At 36.4% G+C, this 21,244-nt stretch overlaps 1 protein-coding gene across 1 annotated transcript in view; it reads left to right on the forward strand.

Moving 5' to 3' along the window:
• The window catches only part of SLC37A3 (solute carrier family 37 member 3), a 74,775-nt gene extending 56,059 nt beyond the window's left edge, over positions 1–18,716 (forward strand). The window contains exons 14-15 of the mRNA XM_051963540.1: positions 17,601–17,627; positions 18,601–18,716. Coding sequence (XP_051819500.1) covers positions 17,601–17,627; positions 18,601–18,642 — 69 coding nt within the window. The 3' untranslated portion in view covers positions 18,643–18,716. The remainder of the gene's footprint in view (positions 1–17,600; positions 17,628–18,600) is intronic.
• The last annotated feature ends 2,528 nt before the right edge of the window (positions 18,717–21,244 follow it).

Genomic DNA, 21,244 nt, shown 5'->3' on the forward strand with positions numbered 1-21,244 from the left:
CGTATATAATAAATCCAACATGTTACTTTCAAATATATCTTGGCTGTGATTTTTTTTGGCCTGCCTTTTGTGCATTTCAAAAAATATGTGTATGATCCTCTTATCTTTTTTTTTTTTCCAACCCTACTCTTAGGGCCCCTCTCACTTATTACACACAAACACACACACACCTAGAAAAAAGAAAAACAACTCATAACATGCATAATCAAATAAAAACAAGTCCCTACATTGTCCACGTCCAAGCATGTATGGGTCATTCTACATCTTGAATCCATCACCTCTCTGTCATGTAGTGGAGCATGGTCCATCATCAGTCCCTCTAGAATTAGGACTGGTCACTGTATTGAGAAGAGAGATGTCTTTTAAAATTGATTGTCTTTACAATGCTTTTGTTGTTGTATAAATTATTTGCTCATTTCACTCTGCATCATAAGTCTTCCCAAGTTTCTCTGGAATGATCCTTTTTGTCATTTCTTATGGCACAGTAATAATTGTATTGCATTAATATACCACAACTTGTTCAGTCATTTCCTAGTTAACGGGCTTTCTTTTAGCTTCCAATTCTTTGCCTGGTGGACGAAAGAGTTTTCATATTTATTTCCTTGTTTTTTCCTCTCAGAAATCTCATAGGCAGGCAGGACAATGATCTCTTAATTTCCAAGCTTAATAACTCCTCTTAAATCCTCATTTTTCCTGAATTCACTGACACATATGATGCGGATGACCACTTTTTTCTCCTTTATATACCTTCTTCTCCAGAGTTTTTATGGCACTGATCTCTCTTGGCTTTTCTCCTACCTGTCACTTTCTCAGTTTCCTTTGCTGGATCATCTTCTATAACTGGGCACATGCCATGACTCTGTCCTGTGCCCTCTTTTCTCAGTAAAATTCCCTTTGTGGGAATCTCATCAGCTCCTATGGGTTCAATTATAGTTCTGTGTTGCTGATTCTTCTCTGGTCCCATACCCAGTCCTGGTATTTTTCCTGAGCTTTAATCATGCATCACCAACTGCCTACTGGACATTTCGAACTAAATGTCCTGTGGGTATTTCGAACTCAGCACAAGTCCAAATCAGAACTATTATTCCCCACCTCTCTTTTGAATGTTTTCATTACCATTGAACTAGAAGACTAAAAGCTATGTGATACAGTGGATAGAGCACCAGGCTTCGAGTCAAGAAGACTTAACTTTTTTTTAATTAATATTTTGGGTTTTTTTCCCAATTATATATAACAACAATTAATACCCATTAAAAAAACTTGAGTTCCAAATTCTCTTCCTCTTTCCCTGCTCCCCACACTGAGAAAGCAGGCAATTTGATATAGGTTTTACATGTGAGTCATGCAAAATATTATATTAGTCATGTTGTGAAAGAAAACACATAAATAAGGGGGGGGCAAGCATGCTTTGATCTGTATTCAGACTTTATCAGTTCTTTCTCTGGGGGTAGATAGCATTTTTCATCATAAATCCTTCAGAATTAAGACTCATCTTAATTCAAATAGCCTTAAGATATTTAATAGATTACTGGGCCAATCACTTAATCTCATTTGCCTGAATTTCCTCATCTGTAGAATGACCTGGAGAAGGAAATGACAAACACTACCGATACTTTGCCAAGAAAACCCCAAATGGGTTCACAAAGAGTCAGACTTGACTGAAATGACTAAACAACAATTGCTGTTGAATATATGATTGTCTTTCTAGTCACCCAGGTTTACAACCTCGGTATCATCCTAGATATCATCCTGCCACATATTTAATTAATTGCTAAATCTGATGGATTTATTCTTCCTGATGTCTCTTGCATCAGTCTCCCTTTCCCCACTAGTACAGTCACCTGGTGGAAACTCTCCTGGACCTTGTAATGTTTAGCCTCCCGACTTTGAGTCTCCCTCCCCACTCCGATGCAAACTCCACACAGCTACCAGAATGATTTTCTTAAATGAATATATCTGACTGCATCACCAAGTAAATAAAAACCCCTCTGTAAAATCCAGTGGCCCCCATTACCTATGGGATCAAGCATAAACTCTTGTGTTTGGCATTGAAAGCCTCTCTTTTGTTTGCCATTCTTTTTATATCTTACTCATTTTTTGTGATCACTATAATCCAGCTACACCAGCCTTCTTGCTGTATCTCTCATACCTCTCTCTTTGTAATGGATGTCCCTCTCCAGGCCTAGAAAGCTCCCCACACTTTTCTCATGGAATCTTGGCTCAAATGTACATAGAGACAGTGAGATAGAGGAAAGAGAGAGAGTCAGTCTCTGTTCGCATAATGTAAGCTCCTTAAGAGTATGGCTTGTTCAGCTGTCTTTGTATCCCTTTTCTTAGAGGAGGCAGTTAGGTTAAAAAAAAAAAAAAGCATTTATTAAGTGCCTATTGTGTTCCTAGCTCATATTGGTCTAATCGGTCACCATTGGACTCTAATATAGTGTTGTCATTTTGGTATTCTTCGAAAACAAAGGACAAAAACCAACCAACCAAGTGCAGGGGACATCAAGGAAGGGAAAAGAAAAGGAAAACCACACATAAAGCCCCAGATCTCAAGGAGCTCCCATCCCATGGCAGACAACAACTCTACAAACAAGATATCCAGGTCAAGTTGAGGAGCATTTCAGAGAGAAGGCAGTGGAATTAAGGCAAGTCTGAAAGGGCTTTCTTTGGCAGGAAAGACTTTAGCTGAGCCTTGAAGGAAGGTGTAAACCTTGTAGGAGATGAAGATTAAAAGAGACTTCCAGGCGTGGTGGACAGCTAATAAAAATGTCCAAAGTCACATGAAATGAAGCACAAGGAGGTGATTGGGAGAAACTCAAGATTGAGTGAAGGGGAGAGAGCGACACTGTCCTACTACTTTATTTAAGCAAGCCACTTGGTAGATTAATGAAATAATCCCTATCTTGAAGGAGTTTATACCTTATTAAGGGAATCCTACAGGTATATTAAAATGAGGGAAATACAAAAGGCCCCTGAAGACCGGATGTTTGCTATCTTTAATTTCCCTCGAGTTATAAAGCAGTAAGGTAGATTTATTGCAGCTGTGTGCTGGTAAACATTTAACTACAAGTCCTGGGGAGTAGGGCTTGAGGGCATTGTATGAACTACATGCTTTTAATCTGTTTTATTAACATTTTATCTATCACTTCCTCAAACCTAGGCAACCAACAAAACAATAAATCTTCTACCCTGATTTTCTGGCGGAAATGCTGAGAAGCTATTTGAGTTAGCTGCACCACATCTCTGAATTGTGAGGAGGTTTTGGTGAGCTGATTCCCTGAGTGATTTTGGTAGAGTTGTAAAGAGGGTGGCTAGCTGCCCAGGGAAAGTGCAAAGAGTATGAGTTCATGCTGAAAATGTGAATGATATATCATGTATTAATGCAATTGAGGAATGAGTATAGAAAGTAACACTAAATTGTGTTCATTAGGTTCTTGGTTGGAGGGTGAGTCAAAATCTTGGTTAATATGAATGTTTAGAATACAGTCTCTAAAAATTAACATAAAAATGGTCAGGGCAGTTCTCACCAGCTTGTGAAAAAGCTTCAACATTTCTGGAAAAAGGATCCTTGTTGAGATGAGGAACAAAGGGTGAATTTGGTAGAGGTTCCCAGGGCTGAATATTCTATAAGAAAATAAACTGATAGATTAATTAGCATAATTTTTAGGGTACCCTTCATATGTGAACATAGAAAAAACATTCTAGGTTCAAGGCATTCCAGTTCAGCATTTACTCAAAAACCAAAAGGCTACACCAGAGTATTTACTTTATAAACCAGCCAGAAGATTTACTAGTTCCAAACCAAAGACATTGAATCAAGACTCTTAATGAGGTTTTCTTTGCCCAGATATTGGTGTGATTTGCCATTTCTTTCTTTAGCTTATTTTACAGATAAGGAAACTGAGGCAAAGAGGGTTAAGGGACCTGCCCAATCTCCCACAGCTAGTAAGTGTCTGAGACCAAATTTGAACTTAGGAAGATGAGTCTTCCTTACTCCAAGCCTGGCACTCTGATCATTCTGCCACCTTACTGCCACCCAAACAACATAGTAATGGCACCCAAAATCAAAATTCAGGGGCAGAATCCAAATTTTTAGTCGGGGGAAGGTAGGAAGGATAGCACCAGCCTTTGAATAAGGCATTTTGTTTATTTTTTTTCCATGTCATACTATTGAAACTAAACATTGAATGTTTAGTCCACTAAAAGCTATACTTAGAAACATTTGGACTATAATTGTCATTTCCTCAGGCTCCTAGTTAAAAAAAAAAGAAAAAAAGTAGGACAAGTATTCTGAGATGTTTTTCCCTTGAGTTGGGAAAAGGGCTGTCCCACACTATTTACATGCTTTCATCGGGGTTTTCTTGTATTTACCAGTCCCCATTGACAAAATGGCTGCTTTAATTTTAGGGAGGGAAATCTATAGACATGGAAAAGAATCAAGCTAACAGATTTCATGCTAACTGTTCACCAATCTACACTGAGATGCTGTGGAAAAAAAAATCTGGAATAAGAAAAGAGGTTTAAAAGCATCTCCTGTATGAAGCAAATTTTAAGACTCATTATTCTCAATCATCGTCACCCTTAGAGGTGAATCACTTTGGAGATGAATCATGAGCAATACGTGTTTGTTGTACAAATGAATGAACATAGCTAACTAAGGTCCAAAGCCACTGAACAAGTTAGGTAAAGAGCTGGAATTGGAACAAAAAGTTTGCATTCCTCATTTTAATTTTATTTTACATATTACTAGAGGCATTATGGTGAGGAATAGCATTAGAGTCAGTTTAAGTCTCATTCCTGACACAGTGGCTGTTGGACCTTAAGCAAGTTATACAAACTCTCAGTGCTCTAGGTAACTCATTAAAACTATAAATTGTAGAACAGGTGCCAATCTACATTGGTAGAGAGTGTTTCCTCACCAATGAGTTTATTATGCCTATAAAATCAAAGGCACGATTAAAAAAAAAAGAAATTGCACATGACATAGAAATTATACATAGCACATTTAATGACATCAGTTTTTTTGTGGGGAAGGGTGTAAGTTGGAGATGGTATGAAAATGGGTAAAACTCTATGGGCCAAATCACAGTGGTAAAATCTGGCCCAAACCTGGGCAAAAATTCAACTCAATCCCACTGATGATTGTGGTAGCTGCAACTGGGTAACTAAAACACTGAGTCAGGAACTCTTGGAGAGTTATGAGGGCTCTTGAGAGAGATTATAATGTGCTCAAGGTCCCTCAGTTACTGTGTGACAAAGACAGGTTTTGAGCCAAAGTACTTCTGAGTCTCTAGCCTGAGAGAATATAGTTTAGTTATTTTTGGAGACTCTTACTATAGGGAAGGCTTTCTCTTTCGGTATAATCTGAGAAAGGGTTTTTATCAGCCAACAAGAGCATCCTATTCCTTCCATCCTACATCAGTAACATTATAAGGAGCCCCATTAAGGACAACAAATTTCCATAGATGCTGATTGTTGGGTAGTTGAGAACAATGAATAAAGAGTTCAAAGAGACCAGTCAGTGACCCAGTTAAAATAGAAAATGATGAGCTGGAAAATGATCCTGCAGAGAGCAACGCCAGCTTTTTGTTTATGTTTAGAGATCTCCATTCATTTCAATCCCAGCCCCTTACCCCCATCCCAGGACTGAGTCATTTTGGCAGGTCACTTATTAAAGTCTAGAGGGCTAACCCTAGGGGATCCAACACAGGCTTAAAATAGTTATTTGGGAGACCAAATATATAAGGTGGGAGGGCTTGGGAGTGGGAAAGGGCCTGATAGAGAATTGAGGTCAACTAGGAGCGATAAGGCAGGTCTTGACAAATCAAAAGAACTGGCAGAAAGTACTGTGGTGAATTCATAAATGTTAATTTCTCCTCGGACAGAACACTAATAAGAAAGATAGCCTATTTTAGGCTCACATTTCTACAGATGGCATAGGATAATTAAACATTATTGTAGTTGATCACTATCTGGTTGATTTTCCCAAACTGAGAGATACCTTTATGGCTGTCCTCTTCCCCACTGTGCTTATGAAATGATCAAAGGCAGATACTGCTGGACTCTTCTAGCTCTGCAAAGCTTTATCTGAATCCATGTGCTCTAAAATTTTCCTTTTTTTTTTTCTTACTTTTTTTCTGCTCAATGACTATAAATCTCCCTCTCCCTCCAATAGAGATTTCTTGGGAGTAATTCTTCAAAAAAAAAATATTGCTGTCTTTTGGGTTTTTTTTTTAACATCATTTTTATTTCCAATTTCCTCCTGCCTTATCCCCAAACCTATCTTGTATTATAAAAAAAATTTTTTAACTAGATAACACATTAAACAAGTCTCACAATATATTAAGTGTTCCATACCCATAGTCCCTCTCCTCTGCAAAAAAGGAAAAAAAAAAAAACAAAAAAACGAAGAAATGCATCTTTTCATGTCTCCTTCTAAGGCCAAACTTATTATAATGATTGTGCACAATTCAGGTTTTGTTTATTCTTTAACTATATTGCTATAGTCACTTATATATTATTTTCCTGGTTCTATTTATTTCATTTTGTCATTTCATGTTAAATCTTTCCCTACTTTTCTGTGTTCTTTATAGCTACTAATACTTATGTCAACATATTATTCCAACATATTCTTCATGTGCCATGTTCATTACATTCATCTTTTTTTTATGCTACAAAGTTTTGATTTCCTATGTCTTTTTCTGTTCTTAACTTGTTTGGAGTACATACTTAGGAGTTCTAATAGTAATACTGTATTAGGTAGTTGGCCTGTCTTTCCATAAATCCTAAAGTTATAACTATTGCCATCTTTTGTTACCTTTGCCAATTTTCTAATTGTAAGATGAAATTTCAGAGTCCTTTTGATTTGCTTTTCCTCTACCATTAGTCATTTGGGACAATCATTTCTGCATTGGTGAATGGTTCTTATATTTTTGTTAGTTTTCCTCTAAAACATCTTGGATAACATTTCCTTATCAGAGACATTTGATATCGATTCTCCCCCTCACCCCCATAATCCATAGTTTCCCTTCTTATGCTAGTTATATTGATTTTGTTAATGTAAATACTTTTAAATTTCATGTAATCAAAATACATTTTGTCTTTTATGATCATCTCTGTTCTTTGGTTAAGAACTCTCCCCACTGCTATAACTATGAAAAGTATTTATTTGGTCCTCTTTTCTTTTCTTTTTTTAAAAATTTTATGCTGTGACCTTTAACATTCACAGTGTGAAAGCATTTTAAGCTTATTGTGCTGTGTGATGTCCAAATTGAATTTCTGCCAGATAGTTTTCCAGTTTTCCCAGAAATTCTTGTCAAATAGAATGTTCTTACCCAAGTAGATTATGTTCTCAGCTTTGTAGAACATTGGGTTATTTTGTTCAGTTGTTTTGGATTCTTCTTTATCTAATCTGGCCTATTGATCTATTTTTCTATGTTTTTAATCAGTATCAAGAGTTTTTCTGATTATTGGTTGACAGTGTAATTTGAGGTCTAGAAATGCCATCTTCTTTGAGGGGGTAATTCTAATTAGTATTCCTTTACCATTAATGCTGGCAAATTTCTGATGCATACATTTATGTAAAATTTTGTCTTACTCCCTTTTATTACACTGGCTATTTGAAAAATCAGAGTTCTAGTTATTTGGAATTCTATAGTGATATATTGGTTTGATGACCCCATTTAAAAATTTTTCCCTCAAATTCTAATAATGTTCCTATTCACTCTTACAAACTCTAAAACCATCACTTACTCTGCAGCTCATAATATGATGCTAGTTCTATACTGAATAAATCTTCTAAAGGCCTTTAGTCAAAAGCAATAAAATCTGACGGAATATAAAAAGGTATAATTTTTATCTACAGTAAAGCAGATTTCAAATAATCACATTTAACTGATTTATCCTTAGTAATTCATTTTCAAAGCATTATCCTCAGATTCCCATGATGGTGGTATTCATCTCATTTCATGAAGTTTCTGGATCACCAGTACTGATTTTAGGTATTAGGATGAACAAAAAAAGGTTTCATGAGGCAGGGAATAGAATATTGGATTTGGAATAAAAAAATTCTGGCTTAGCTATACTGCTCATTAGTTGATCTTAAATAAGCCAATTCTTGGGTGATCCTGAGCAAGTCCAGGGGCTGAGGGCCTCAGTTTTCACATCTTCAAAATGAGATGATTGGACTAGATGGTTCTGTGATTCCTTTTAAGTCTAAATCTATGATCTTATTATCTGGGGTTCATTATCATTCATGAAAATTGTCAGAAAATATCCATCAGGAATAAAGCAAGAGAAAGACCAGAAACTTGTAGATTACATAGAAACTTCATGGTGCATGAAGTAATGAATACTTTCTTTGTGAAAAAAAAATCAGAAAACAGTGGACTTGAGAATCACTGAATAACATCACAAAAAATGAAATTGATTATATTTGAACAAAAAACAACTTACTACTGATGTGGGAGTCCTTTTGTAATCACTCAGATGCTTGTGCACTGACAGATCATTGACTTGTTAAAACAAAAATTAAAATTCAAATAATATCAATTTTACTTACATTGATGATGGAAATGGGATAGATAAAATGACAGAGGCACCAATTACAATAATTTTGTACAGAAGTTCAAATGTGAATATGGACTTAATTTATATGTGAATCAATTGCTATAACAGAGACCTTAGAAAAACTTTAATCAGCAAATACTTGACTTACATGTCAGTCAAAGAGGAATGGCAGCCAGGATTAACACTGATTTAAAATAAACTCATTTGTAAAGCCTTATGTGATAGAATGATGGAAGGTTGTAAGCTAAATTGTCTTGTAAAACAGAGAAACAGTGGCGCTTAAGGCCAGTTTAAAAAAAGCTTGGTAAGAGACAGGAAATCTAGGTTTGAATACTAGTTCTACTACTTTACAATCTGTATGACCCTGGGCAAATTACTTCCTATTTCTGGCCCTTAGTTTCTTTATCTGGCAGCTAGAAGGTATAAGGGATAGAGTGCTGGATTTGGAGTCAGTTCAAATCCAGCCTCAGAAATTACCAGTTATATAACCCAATTATATTAACCTCTGACTGCTTTAGCTGCATCATGTGTTTATTTAAAAAAAAAAAAAAAGATAATAACACTTATGTTCCAGGTTGCTGTGAGAATCAAATGAGATAATATTTATAAAGTACTTAGTGCCTGGTGCGAAATAGGTACTTAAATGCTTATTTTCCCTTCCTTCCTCCCTCCCTTCCTTCCTTTTCTTCCTCCTTCCCTTTTTCCCTTCCTCCCTTCTTCCTTCTTTTCTTCCTTCCTTCCTTCCTTCCTTCCTTCCTTCCTTCCTTCTTCCTTCCTTCCTTCCTTCCTTCCTTCCTTCCTTCCTTCCTTCCTTCCTTCCTTCCTTCCTTCCTTTCTCCTTTTCTTCTTTTCTTCCTCCCTCCCTTCCTCCCTTTCTTTCTTCCTCCCTCTCTCCCTCTTTTCCTTCCTTCCTTCCTCCCTCCTTCCCTCCCTCTCTTCTTTCCTTCTTTCCCTCTTTCCTCCTTCCCTTTCTCTTTTCATGGGATAATTCTACTGGTACAGTGGCCTATGAGTTCATTTTTAAGACCCATTTTAACTTTTATATCCCTTGGGGTCCATATCAGGAGGGAGATGGCTCTTAGACCTCAATAGTTTTCAAAGTCCAAAGACCCCAGGGAATCCCTGAATCCTTTCATTGAATCTGTGAGGTCAAAACTATTTTCATGATAAAAGCAAGATGTTATTTGCCTATTAAACTACTCCCTTTTCCAATTACTTATCTTTGTAAACCTGGATTTTCTTCATCTGCTTCAAACCAAACAACAGATTGAAGGCAGAGCAGATATGAGAATCCAGGTGTCTTCCATCAAGTCAGACATTGGAGAGATTTGCAAAAAGATGTAAAACAATGCCATTCTCTCAAAACATTTTTACTTTGGAAAATATAGTTATGTTTTATAAAAATGTTATTTATGTTAACATGTAACAAATTCATTTTTCTTTTTCAATGAATTAGTAAGTATTTTAAAATTTTATTCATTTTATGGGTAAAATATTAACTTCAAGGAGGCAGTGAGAAGTTGGAACGGAGCAGAGCTTGAAATAACCCTAAGGTAATTCTAACCATCAATACATTGCCCAAGCCAGAGTCAAGAAGAGAGAACCCAGCATTAGGGTTGTTTTAGGAGGGGAGGTGGCTACTTGCTGAACTAGTCAGTGGCAGAAACTGAATCATAGAATTATGATCTAAAAACTAAAAGGGGCTTTGTCCCACTTTTCCTGAATGGGCTGCTGCAATTTTTGTACCAGTCACAGAATTCTTTGAAATTATAAAACTCAGGTAACATTTTATGGAAATGCATTTTCTTTCTTTTTTTTTTTTTTTTTTTGGAAGTTTCTTTCTTTTTTTTTTTAATTTAATTTTATTTAATAATAACTTTGTATTGACAGAATCCATGCCAGGATAATTTTTTTACAACATTATCCCTTGCACTCGCTTATGTTTCTTTTTTTTCCCCTCCCTCCCTCCCCCCCCCCAAGATGGCAAGCAGTCCTATATATGTTAAATATGTTGCAGTATATCCTAGATACAATACATATTTGCAGAACCGAACAGTTCTCCCGCTGCACAGTGAGAATTGGATTCAGAAGGTAAAAATAACTCGGGAAGAAAATCAAAAATGCAAATAGTTCACATTCAGGAAATACATTTTCAAAGTTACCATTTGAGGTATCCCAATCTACTTGGGCTTTGGGGAAAGATTCAACTCCAGCTTATTTCTTATTCTTTTCCCCACAATCCCTTTGAAGGAGACAACTCTCAGTAGTTTTAATCCAAATAGATTAACTAACATCTCCAATCACAGACTATTCCAATATCTCCAATTCCCGGACTATGCTCTCCTTCTCCCCCTGCTTTTTTTCTATTTTATTAATCTCTTCCTTATTCTTTCTTCCCTTCAAAACCTCTCTTTCACTCAGAGCTTTTGCCATCTTGGAGTTATTGGTCCTGGGCCAAATACTTCTATACTTATAATGAAACCTTGTTTGTCTAGAACCAGGATTCTTGACTCTTTTTTGTCATGGATCCTTTAGGCAATCTGGTAAAGACTGTGGACTCTTTCTTATAATAATTAAAGGAAATAACATATTTTGGTTAGAGTCTAGTGAAAATAAAAATGTAATTGTATTTTTCCCATCCAAATTCATAGACCCCTTGGAATCTATCCCGGGACCCCTTCGGTGGTTATGAGCACTTGGTTAAGAAGCCTTGAACTAGAGGATGTTGTCTTTTGTGGGCTAGTCTGGTGGTTTAGGATTGGGACTGAAATTAAAAGAGATACTCAAAGACCATCTGACAGTTTAAAAAAATGTTTTACTTAATCACAGCTTAGAAAGATTATCCAATAAGAATACAGCATTGATTCAGCTGGGGACAGCTTTCCATTCTTTGTGTTTACCAATGCTATTGGGTCAGCACTGTGAGGCAAGTCTAAAAGAAAAGCTCTTAACTTCTCTCAGGCTGTGCCTGGGATACCTGAAAGGTAATTATTATTATTGTTAGAACTTTACACCTGTGGACCAGGAGTTTAAATACTATTTAAGGAAAAAATAGCCTCGTGTGAGTGGAATAGATGTTATTCCTATGATACATATGTATGTGTTACATATATGTATATAATACATGTATGTGTATAAATATGTATCTATACATATTTATGTAACTAATCAGCTCCAGTTTACTAGCTGAATAAACTTGAACATGTTAATGTTACCTTTCTTTATAAAGAAGAAACTAATACTTGTACTAACAAACTGAGGAAAGTGTTTTGCAAACCTTAGATCACTATAGAATGTGAATTGTTATAATTTTCTTAATTAAAGTGTAACATAAAGACTGATTTCAATATTTCAGGGATACTTAAGTAGAGCTGCTTCCTTAATAACATGAATTGCAAACCTTTCCTTTACCTTAACCTGATTTTTAAAATATTTTATTTTTCTCAGTTAAATGTAAAACAATATGTTTACATTTGTTTTTAAAACTTCCCTTCTTCCTTATGTCCCATATTGAGAAGATACATATGAAGTTATGCAATACATTTCTATAAAAATCATATTGTGAAAGAAAACAGAGATGTGCCTCCTTCCTTCCCCCCCCCAAAAAAAAACACTCAAGAAAAAAAATGCTTCAATCTGTATTCAGATATAATAAGTTCTTTCTCTGGGTATGGATAGCATTTTTCATCATAAGTCCTTCAGAGCAGTCTTGGATCACTGTATTGTTGAGAATTATAAAGTCATTCATAGCTGATCACCCCACAATATTGCTATTACTTTGTACATAGTACATTTCACTGTGCATGAGCTCATGAAAGACTTTCCAGGTTTTTCTGAGAGCATCCTGCTCATCATTTCTTATAGATTAATAGTATTTCATCTTTATTCTCTACCACAATTTATTCAGCAATTTCCCAAGTAATGGGAATCCTCTCAATTTCCAATTATTTGCTCTGAGAAAAGAGCTGCTATAAATGTTTTTGTACAATATAAATTATACAATTATATAATATAAATGTATTTTTTTTCCAATCTCATTTGGAATACATACCTAGTATCAGTAGTATTAAGTCAAAGAATATGTATAGTTTTATAGTTCTTTTTTTTATCATTTATTGATAGCTTGATTTATTTATTTAATTTGTATTCTGTTTCCTTTTTAAAAAATAATAATAGATCTTTATTTTTTGAAATATGTGCAAAAATAGTTTTCAACATCCATCCTTGCAAAACCATGTGTTCCAAATTTTTCTCCCTCCCTCTGCACTTCCACCCTCCCCTAGTCAAGTAATCCAATATAGGTTGCACATGTGCAATTTTTCTAAAAATATTTCACATATATTATGCTGTGTAAGAACAATCATATCAAAAGGGGAAAAATTAAAAAGAAAAAAAAAACAAGTAAACAAGCAACAACAACAACAAAGGTGAAAATACTATGTTGTGATCTACATTCAGATGTCTTTTTCCATCACAAGTCTATTGGAATTGCCTTGAATCACCTCATTGTTGAAAAGAACCAAATCCATCAGAATCGATCATCACATAATCTTGTTGCTGTGTACAATGTTTTCTTGGTTCTGCTCACTTCATTTAGCATCAGTTCATATAAGTTTTCCAGCCTTTTTCTGAAATCAGTTTGCTCATCATTTCTTCTAGAACAATTATATTCATATACCATTATTGAGCCATTCCCATTGATGGACATCCACTCAGTTTCCAATTCTTTGCCATTACAAAATGGGCTGCCACAAAAAAAAAAAAAAAAAAAAAAAAGTTTGTGGGTCTCTTTCCCTTTTTTATGGCCTCTTTGAGTCAAAGGGTATGCACAGTTTGATAGTCTTTTGGGCAAAGTTCCAGAATGGTTGGAGCCTTCACAACTCCACCAACAATGTATCAGTGTCCCAGTTTTCCCACATCCCCTCCAACATTTATTATTATCTTTTCATGTCTTCTTAGCCAATCTGAGAGGTATATGGTGGTACCTCAAAGTTGTCTTAATTTGCATTTCTCTGATCAGTAGAGATTTAGAACATTTTAAAAAATCTAATTAGAAATGGCTTTAATTTCTTGATCTAAAAATTATCTATCGGTGTCCTTTGACCATTTATCAATTGAGAAATGATTTGTATTCTTAGAAATTTGAGTCAATTCTCTATATATTTTAGAAATAAGACTTTTATCAGAAACATTGGATGTAAATCCCCCCCCCCAGTTTTCTGCTTCCCTTTTGATCTTGGCTATACTGTTTTTGTTTGTACAACCCCTTTTAAATTTAATATAACCAAAAGTATCCACTTTGTATTTCATAATGTTCTCTAGTTCTTCTTTTAGTCTGATTTTTTAAAATTGTCTTTTTTTTAAAATATGAAGTTCATTTCTCAGTTATTGCCTCTAGTCCATCCCTTATTGCAAAAACTAAAAAAAGAAAAAGAAAGGGGAAAAAATCAGTTACACAAAACTAACCAGTTATTCATAAGCAATTTTCCATACTTGGATATACTGAACCATTTCTACATGTGTTATGTAGAAGCTCTTTAGCACAGTGGACAGATCATTTGTTCTGGAGAAAAACTCATCTTCCTGAGTTCAAATCTGAGCTCAGACATTAGCTGTGTGATCCTGGGAAAGTCATTTAGCCTTGTTTGCCTCAGTTTACTCATCTGTAAAATATACAGGAGAAGAAAATTATAAACTACTTCAGTATCTTTGCCAAGAAGACCCCAAATGAGGTCATAGAGAATTGGACACAACTGAAAAACAACTAAACAATAAGAATAATACCCTCACCTCTTCAAAGGAGAGGTACATACATTCTTGTATCACTTCTTTAGAATATTCTGTCTTTTTATTGGATCATAAATATGAAGGAGAATTTAGGAATCATCTAGTTCAATATCCTCACTTTATAGATGAGGAGCTGGAAGCACAGAAAAATCATTTGGCTTGTCAAAATTACATTTGAACCCAGGACTTCAGCTTCCAAATTCATCCTGCTTTCCTCGCTTTTTTGAATTGTAGGGCGTGAAAAAATTCACTAGTAGTGATTTAGAAGTAGTCATTTCTGATGGTGAGCCTCTCCAAACTTAACTGGTTCACTCCCTGGACTCTGACTACAATCTATCACTGATAATAGAGCTAAACTCCAGAGACCTCAGAGATCACCTAGAACAGCACCCTGCCCCATTCTGCTCATTTTACAGATGAAGAAATTGAAGGTCAAAGATCATGTATAGCAAGTCTCTTGGGCAGGATTTGAACCCAGGTTTCCGACATGAAAGTCAGTGCCCGTAGTTGAAGCTCTGCAGCATGCAGAGCACTTTGTCATGGTGGGGGAGCAGCTCTTTAGGAAAGTGAATGGGGCAGGGATTTTTAGTTCATCTCTTGCAGGAAATCCAAGCATAGAGGGGGTCCCTGATCTTCCTTGGGTCTCACCGCAGGTACAAGCTGACAAAAGCCTAAGCCTCGGGAGCCCCAGTCTCGTGCTTTTTTCCTCAGATCTCCTTATCCTAAGGATATTTTCTCCCCATCCCCAACTGGAGGACGGCTGCCTGGTGATGAGAAGGAAAACGTGTCTGGAATGAACAAACTGACCCAGAATTCTCTGAGGGGGGACTAATCGGAGGAGAGAATTAAATCCGAGAGAAAGAAGATTCCTCCCCGAATCCCCCAGCCTGCCTGCTGAGTGACAGTTTCCAGCCTCATGCTTTGATATTTTTAGCTAGCCACACCTCCCGCTTTTGAGAAGACTGCTTCCCCCCCGGATCTCTTCCACATTATCAGACAACTCAGCCAGCTGCTCTGGGGGAGGGAGGGAGAGGCTTGAGGGGATGCAGAAGGGGCAAAAGCTGACCCTTGGAAATGAATGAACGGGCTAGAATTTCTAGCCCGGTCCCCAAGATTAATCAAAGCCTCTGTGGAGAGCAAGACTGGACTTGGGCCCTGCAGGTATCAGTCCCGGCCCTTTTATAGGGAAACTCATCTTATGTAATCATGTTTATAAGAAGTCGCATATCACTGGAATTTTTAGAAACGGAATCATATTTCCAGCATGCTAGTGGATTTCACTATTCAAAAGAAGTCTCTTGTAATTCAAGTAACAATTTCCCTGATTTTTAAGGCCTGGATTTTTATATATTAGCTTAATTTTTTTTTAAAGCAAGGTTCGTTGGGGTTGAAAAATCAAAAAAATTCAGTATGCTAGGAAGAGATATAATACTTAGATAAGACTTGGTACTTGTCTTCAGGAAGCTCAGAGTCCATAAGGAGGAGAATGTGTTTTGTTTCCTCCCAATAGAATCTAAAGTCCCTGAGGGCAGGTACTGTTATTGTAAATCTGTCCTCAAACATGCTCCCTGGAGCTTAGTAGGTGCTTAATAAACGCTTCTGTGTTCAGCGTTGTAGGACTCTTAATGACCCGGTGGACCACAGTATGCCATTACTGTCCACAGGATTTTCTTGGCAGAAATACTGAAGTGATTTGCTATTTCCTTCTCCAGCTCCTTTTACAGATGAAGAAGCTGAAACAAACAGGGTTACGTGACTTGCCCAGGATCACACAGCCAGTGAGTCTCTGACACTGGATTTGAAGATGGGGAAGATGAAGGCTTCCTTACTCCAAGCTCTATCCACTTCACCCATGTATATGCACATACACTCAAAAATGTGTACAAAATAAGATAATTTCAGGAGAGCATCGTCCACAGCAATAGCAACATTGGGCACTGATCAACTATGAGAGATTTAGCAGTACAATGATCCAACACAATTCCCAAAGACTCATAATGGAAAATGTTATCCACATCCAGAGAAAGAACTGATGGAGTAGGAATGCAGGTCAAGCAAACTGTTTTCAATTTCTTTGGGGATTTGTTGTGTTTTTGTTTTTGTATTTTTGTTTTTTTTTTTTTTTTCATTTTGTTCTGTTTCTTCTTTCACAACATGACTAATGTGGACTTTTTTTTTTTTTTAAATCAGGTCAAATGCATTCTTGTACCATGCATTTGAGCTGAGTTTTGAAGGAAACCAAAGATGGTGAGAGAGAGATTTAAGGAGAGCCCATACCATTGGATGTGCAGAGATGAAACATTGGGCGAGGAATAATAAAAAGGCCAGTCTGGCTGAACTGTAGGATGCGGGGAAGGGAATCATGTATAAGGAAGGACACTTTGGAGCTAGGTAGCATAGTGGATATGCCCAGCATAGCTGGGCCTGGAGTCAGAAAGACTCATCTATCAAAGTTCAAATCTGACCTCAAAAGCTTCTAGCTGTGTGACCCTGGGCAAATCACTTAACCTTATTTAACTCTGTTTCCTTATCTGTAAAATGGACTGGTTAAGAAATGGCAAACCATGCCAATATCTTTGGCAAGAAAACACCAAATGGAGTCATAAAAAGTCAGGAATGTCTGAAAAATAACCAAACAACAAGTAGACAATATTAAGTGATTTAAGCATCTTTCTATTACATGAAAATGGGCCAGCTAGGTGCCACAGTGGACAGAGCACCAGCCCTGAAGTCAGAAAGACCTGAGTTCAAATGTGACCTCAGACACTTAACACTACCTAGCTGTATGACTCCAGGCAAGTCACTTAACCCCAATTGCCTCACTCCAAAACAACAACAACAACAAAAAACCATTACATGAAAATGAGATGATCTGAAAAAGTACAGAATAGAATTGGGAGATCTGGGTTTAAGCAGAGTTCCTCCATGGACTTGCTTTTAAGGCAAGTTAGCCAGTTTTCTGCCTGTCTGTAAAATGAAAGGGTTGTTTTAGATGACCAAAAAGTCCCTTCTTCTGGCTCTGAATCTATGATACTGTGATTCCTGGGAAATAGGACCTATCTGGAACTAAGCCTTCATTAAGCCTTCATCATGAAAACATTTCAACTCTACTGAAGAGGAGCATAAATTGTTATCCTATATATATACATGTACACACACACACATATCTATATATGTATGTGTGTGTGTATATTCACACACACACTTATACGCATACATTCATATTCTGTTCATTTTTTTTTCAGAGAAACAGACCTGCAGAGATCAAATGGGTAAGTATAGGAACTAGAACCATAGGTCCTCTAGTATCTCAGTTAAAGATGCTTGAAGTCGAAAAATCTTAGCATTTTTTGGTGCCAGGGACCCTTTGTCAGTCTGGTGAAAGTTGTGGTGAAATCACATTTTTAAACAGAGGATCACAAATGGAATGTATGTTGAAATATAGTTGTCAAAAAAAAAAAGTTCATGGACTCCAACTTAAGAGCCCCTGCTTCAGTAAATATGCTAATTATTAAAGAGGTACAGGAAGGCTCTGGCAATATTTGGAAATACAGGTATTTAAATAGAAAAAAAAATACAGGTACTCAATGCTCAGCAACCTGACTCGTTGCTGTGTGTGTGCTAGTGAGCTGACTGATTTTCTCCTTTTTTAGTCTATCCCTTCCCTTCCCTTTCTGCCTTCCCCTCCCCCTCTCCCAATTGCCTGTCTCTCTTTTCTGGGAGGAAACAAGCAGCATTTAAAAAAAAAAAAAAAAAAAAAAAAAAAGGCTGGTGGGAGAAGAGTGAGTCCTTCACAGAGAGCAGGCGGCCAGGTATCAGTAGGGAGATATTCTGGGCATGAGACACAGGACTCTAGTTAGAAATTGAAAGGAAAGAAAGAAGAAAAGCCTCCTCTGAAAAGGCCTTAGAAGCTGAGGGGCCCTGTTTATTTTAAACACATAAATCGAAGACTCCTACTTATCACACTCCCTGCACCAGGCTGGTGGAAGGATTTAATGCAACCTTGAAGTTAATGATTAAGACACACGTGGCCCATTTGAGCAACTCCAGCATTGCCCCGGTGTCTAAAGGGTATTTTCCTGTGTTGGGGGATGGGGCGGGGGAGAGGAGAGGGAGGGGGATGGGCAGATCAGAAGCCGAGGAGGAAGTCCTTTCACAAGATTTCCCATTGCTCAGTGGAAGGCAGCGAGGGGAACCTGAGGATATTTCTCAGGCTGAGAAAGAATTATGCCTTTCCCTTGCAAGGTTCCCCTGTACTTCAAAGCCAAGCGGAAAGAGACCATTTGACTGAACACAGTCTAGCTTCGGGGGATAACCATCCAATTAGACTACCACCTCCTAGGATCCTTGCAAAGGTGTTAGGTGACAAGGGGGGGAGGGGAGGGGATAATAAAGACCTGGATTTCTCTAGACCAGAATCAGCTTTTTCATTCATTCACTCTACAAGTCTCTTTGGAGCACTAACTGTGGTCTAGAGTAGGGCTTCTTAGACTTTTTCTACTCCGTCTCTTTAAACCCAAGAAATTTTTACAAGATCCAGGCTATATCAGAGAGGTATAGAAATCAAACATTTCCGATAAGTCATATTTAGTTATTATTAGTTAGATATTAACATAAGTTATATGTTAACTAATATGTAACTATATTATATAACTAATATAACTATATTATATAAATTATAAATAACATAACTAACATGTAACTATGTAACATAATAGTTAACATATTAGATAATAAGTTTATTTTAAAACAATTCTTCAGTATACATATAATTTTACCATTTATTAAAGACAAAAGCAAACTTTTATACTAATGAGAAGGATGTGCTTGTTTATTTTTACACAAAGAATTAAATCTTGTGGACGTGGCTCTTTTCAACAATGAGATGATTGAAGCCAGGTCCAATGATCTTGTGAAGGAGAGAGCCATCTACACCCAGAGAGAGGACTTTGGTCACTGAATGTAGATCCCAACATAGCATTTTCATTCTTTTTGTTGTTTGCTTGCATTTTGTTTTCTTTCTCATTTTTCCCCTTTTGGATCTGATTTTTCTTGTGCAGCAAGATAATTGTATAAATATGTATACATATGTTGGATTTAACATATTTTAACATGTCTAACTTATATTGAATTACCTGCCATCCAGGGGAGAGGGTGGGGGAAAGGGAGGGAAAAGCAGAACACAAGGTTTTGCAAAGGTCAATGTTGAAAAATTATCCATGCGTATGTTTTGAAAATAAAAAGAAAAAAATTAATCTTGGAAGAATATTTGATACCTTTGTATTGTTGTCAAATTTTTCATGATCCCCATATTGAGTTACATGACCCCATATGGAGTCAAAACTCACAGTTTAAGAAGCTTTGCTCTAGAGCAGAAGTTCTCAACATATGCCCCAAGCCTTTCAGGAGTACACCACATCAAAACTCTTTTCATAATACCAATAATAATATCAATTTGCCTATTAAATTTCTCCTCTCTTTTCTAACTGCATGTCTGTATGAGTCTGAATTTTCTTCAAATTCTTCGATCAAAACAACATATCAACAGATTGCAGAAGCAAAGATATGAGAATCCTGTAAGTTAAAGAAATTTTAAAAATGTAGATCAATGCCATTCTTCTCACTGATTTTTTTTTGGGGAAATATATTTTTCATAAAAATATAGTATTAATTTTAACAAATAATTAATTTATCATTATTTAAAATGAATTAATACATACACATTTTAAAAATTTATCAGTTTTAATTTCTAATACAGTAAACATCGATACACAGGACCCACATAAACAAAAGCACTTTGGTATCCTTAGCAGTTTTTAAGATTTTTAAAACCTTAGAAAACCAAAAAGTTTGATAATTGCTGGGCTAGAGGGATGCAAATATCATGCATACATCATGCATCTGTCCCTCAAGGGCTTATGGTTTAGCTGATATTTAGGAGTACTTTGTGTCAGGAAGCCTTGCTCTAAAGGACACTGATGCAGATTCTAGGTGCTTTATAAAAAACAGCAGCAGTCACATATATGGGCTTTAAGGTTTGCAAAGGGCTTTCCATACATAATTTCTCATTTGAATTTTACAACAATCTATTCTACAGAGTCAGTAAGCATTTGTTCAGTGCCTACTTATATGTCAGGCACTGTTCTGAGAGCTGGGGATAAAAAAAGGCAAAAGACAGCTCACCATTTAATGGGAGAAACAACAAACAAATATATACAAATAAGCTATGTATAGGATCAATAGGAAATGATTAACAGAGAGGAAGATACTAAAATTAAGGAAGTTTGGGAAAAAAGACTTCCTGTAAAAGGTGAGATTTTAGTTGGGACTTGGAGGAAAGCAGGATGTGGAGATGAGGAAAGAAAACAATCTAGTCAGGGATATCTGGTGTGCCCTTGTATTCCGCTATCAAAAGAACTGGAAGAAAATGTGCTTTGAACTCAAAAGAATGTTTCTACCAGTGTTCTGTGTTCAGTTCTGGCTGATATTTTTCCCCAATAATATTTTATTTTCCCAATTACATGTAAAAATAGCTTTCAACATTCATTTTTGTAAGATTTTGAATTCTAAATTTTCTTTTCTCCCTTCCTCCCTTCCCTCAGCCCTCCCCAAGACAGCAAGCAATCTGGTATAGGTTATACCTGTACAATAATTTCAAACATATTTCCATATTAGACGTGTTGTGAAAGAAAAATCAGAGCAAAAAGGAAAAACCACAAGAAAGAAAAAGCAAACAAATAAAAAAAAAGATGTGAAAATAGTATCCTTTGATCTGTATTCAGTCTGCGCAATTCTCTCTCTGTATGCAGAGGGCATTTTCCATCCCAAGTCTATTAGAATTGTCTTGGATCAATGTATTGCCGAGAAGAGCTAAGTCTATCATAGTTGT

The sequence above is a fragment of the Antechinus flavipes genome, chromosome 5 (genome assembly GCF_016432865.1).
Source record: "Antechinus flavipes isolate AdamAnt ecotype Samford, QLD, Australia chromosome 5, AdamAnt_v2, whole genome shotgun sequence".
NCBI classification, from domain to species: domain Eukaryota; kingdom Metazoa; phylum Chordata; class Mammalia; order Dasyuromorphia; family Dasyuridae; genus Antechinus; species Antechinus flavipes.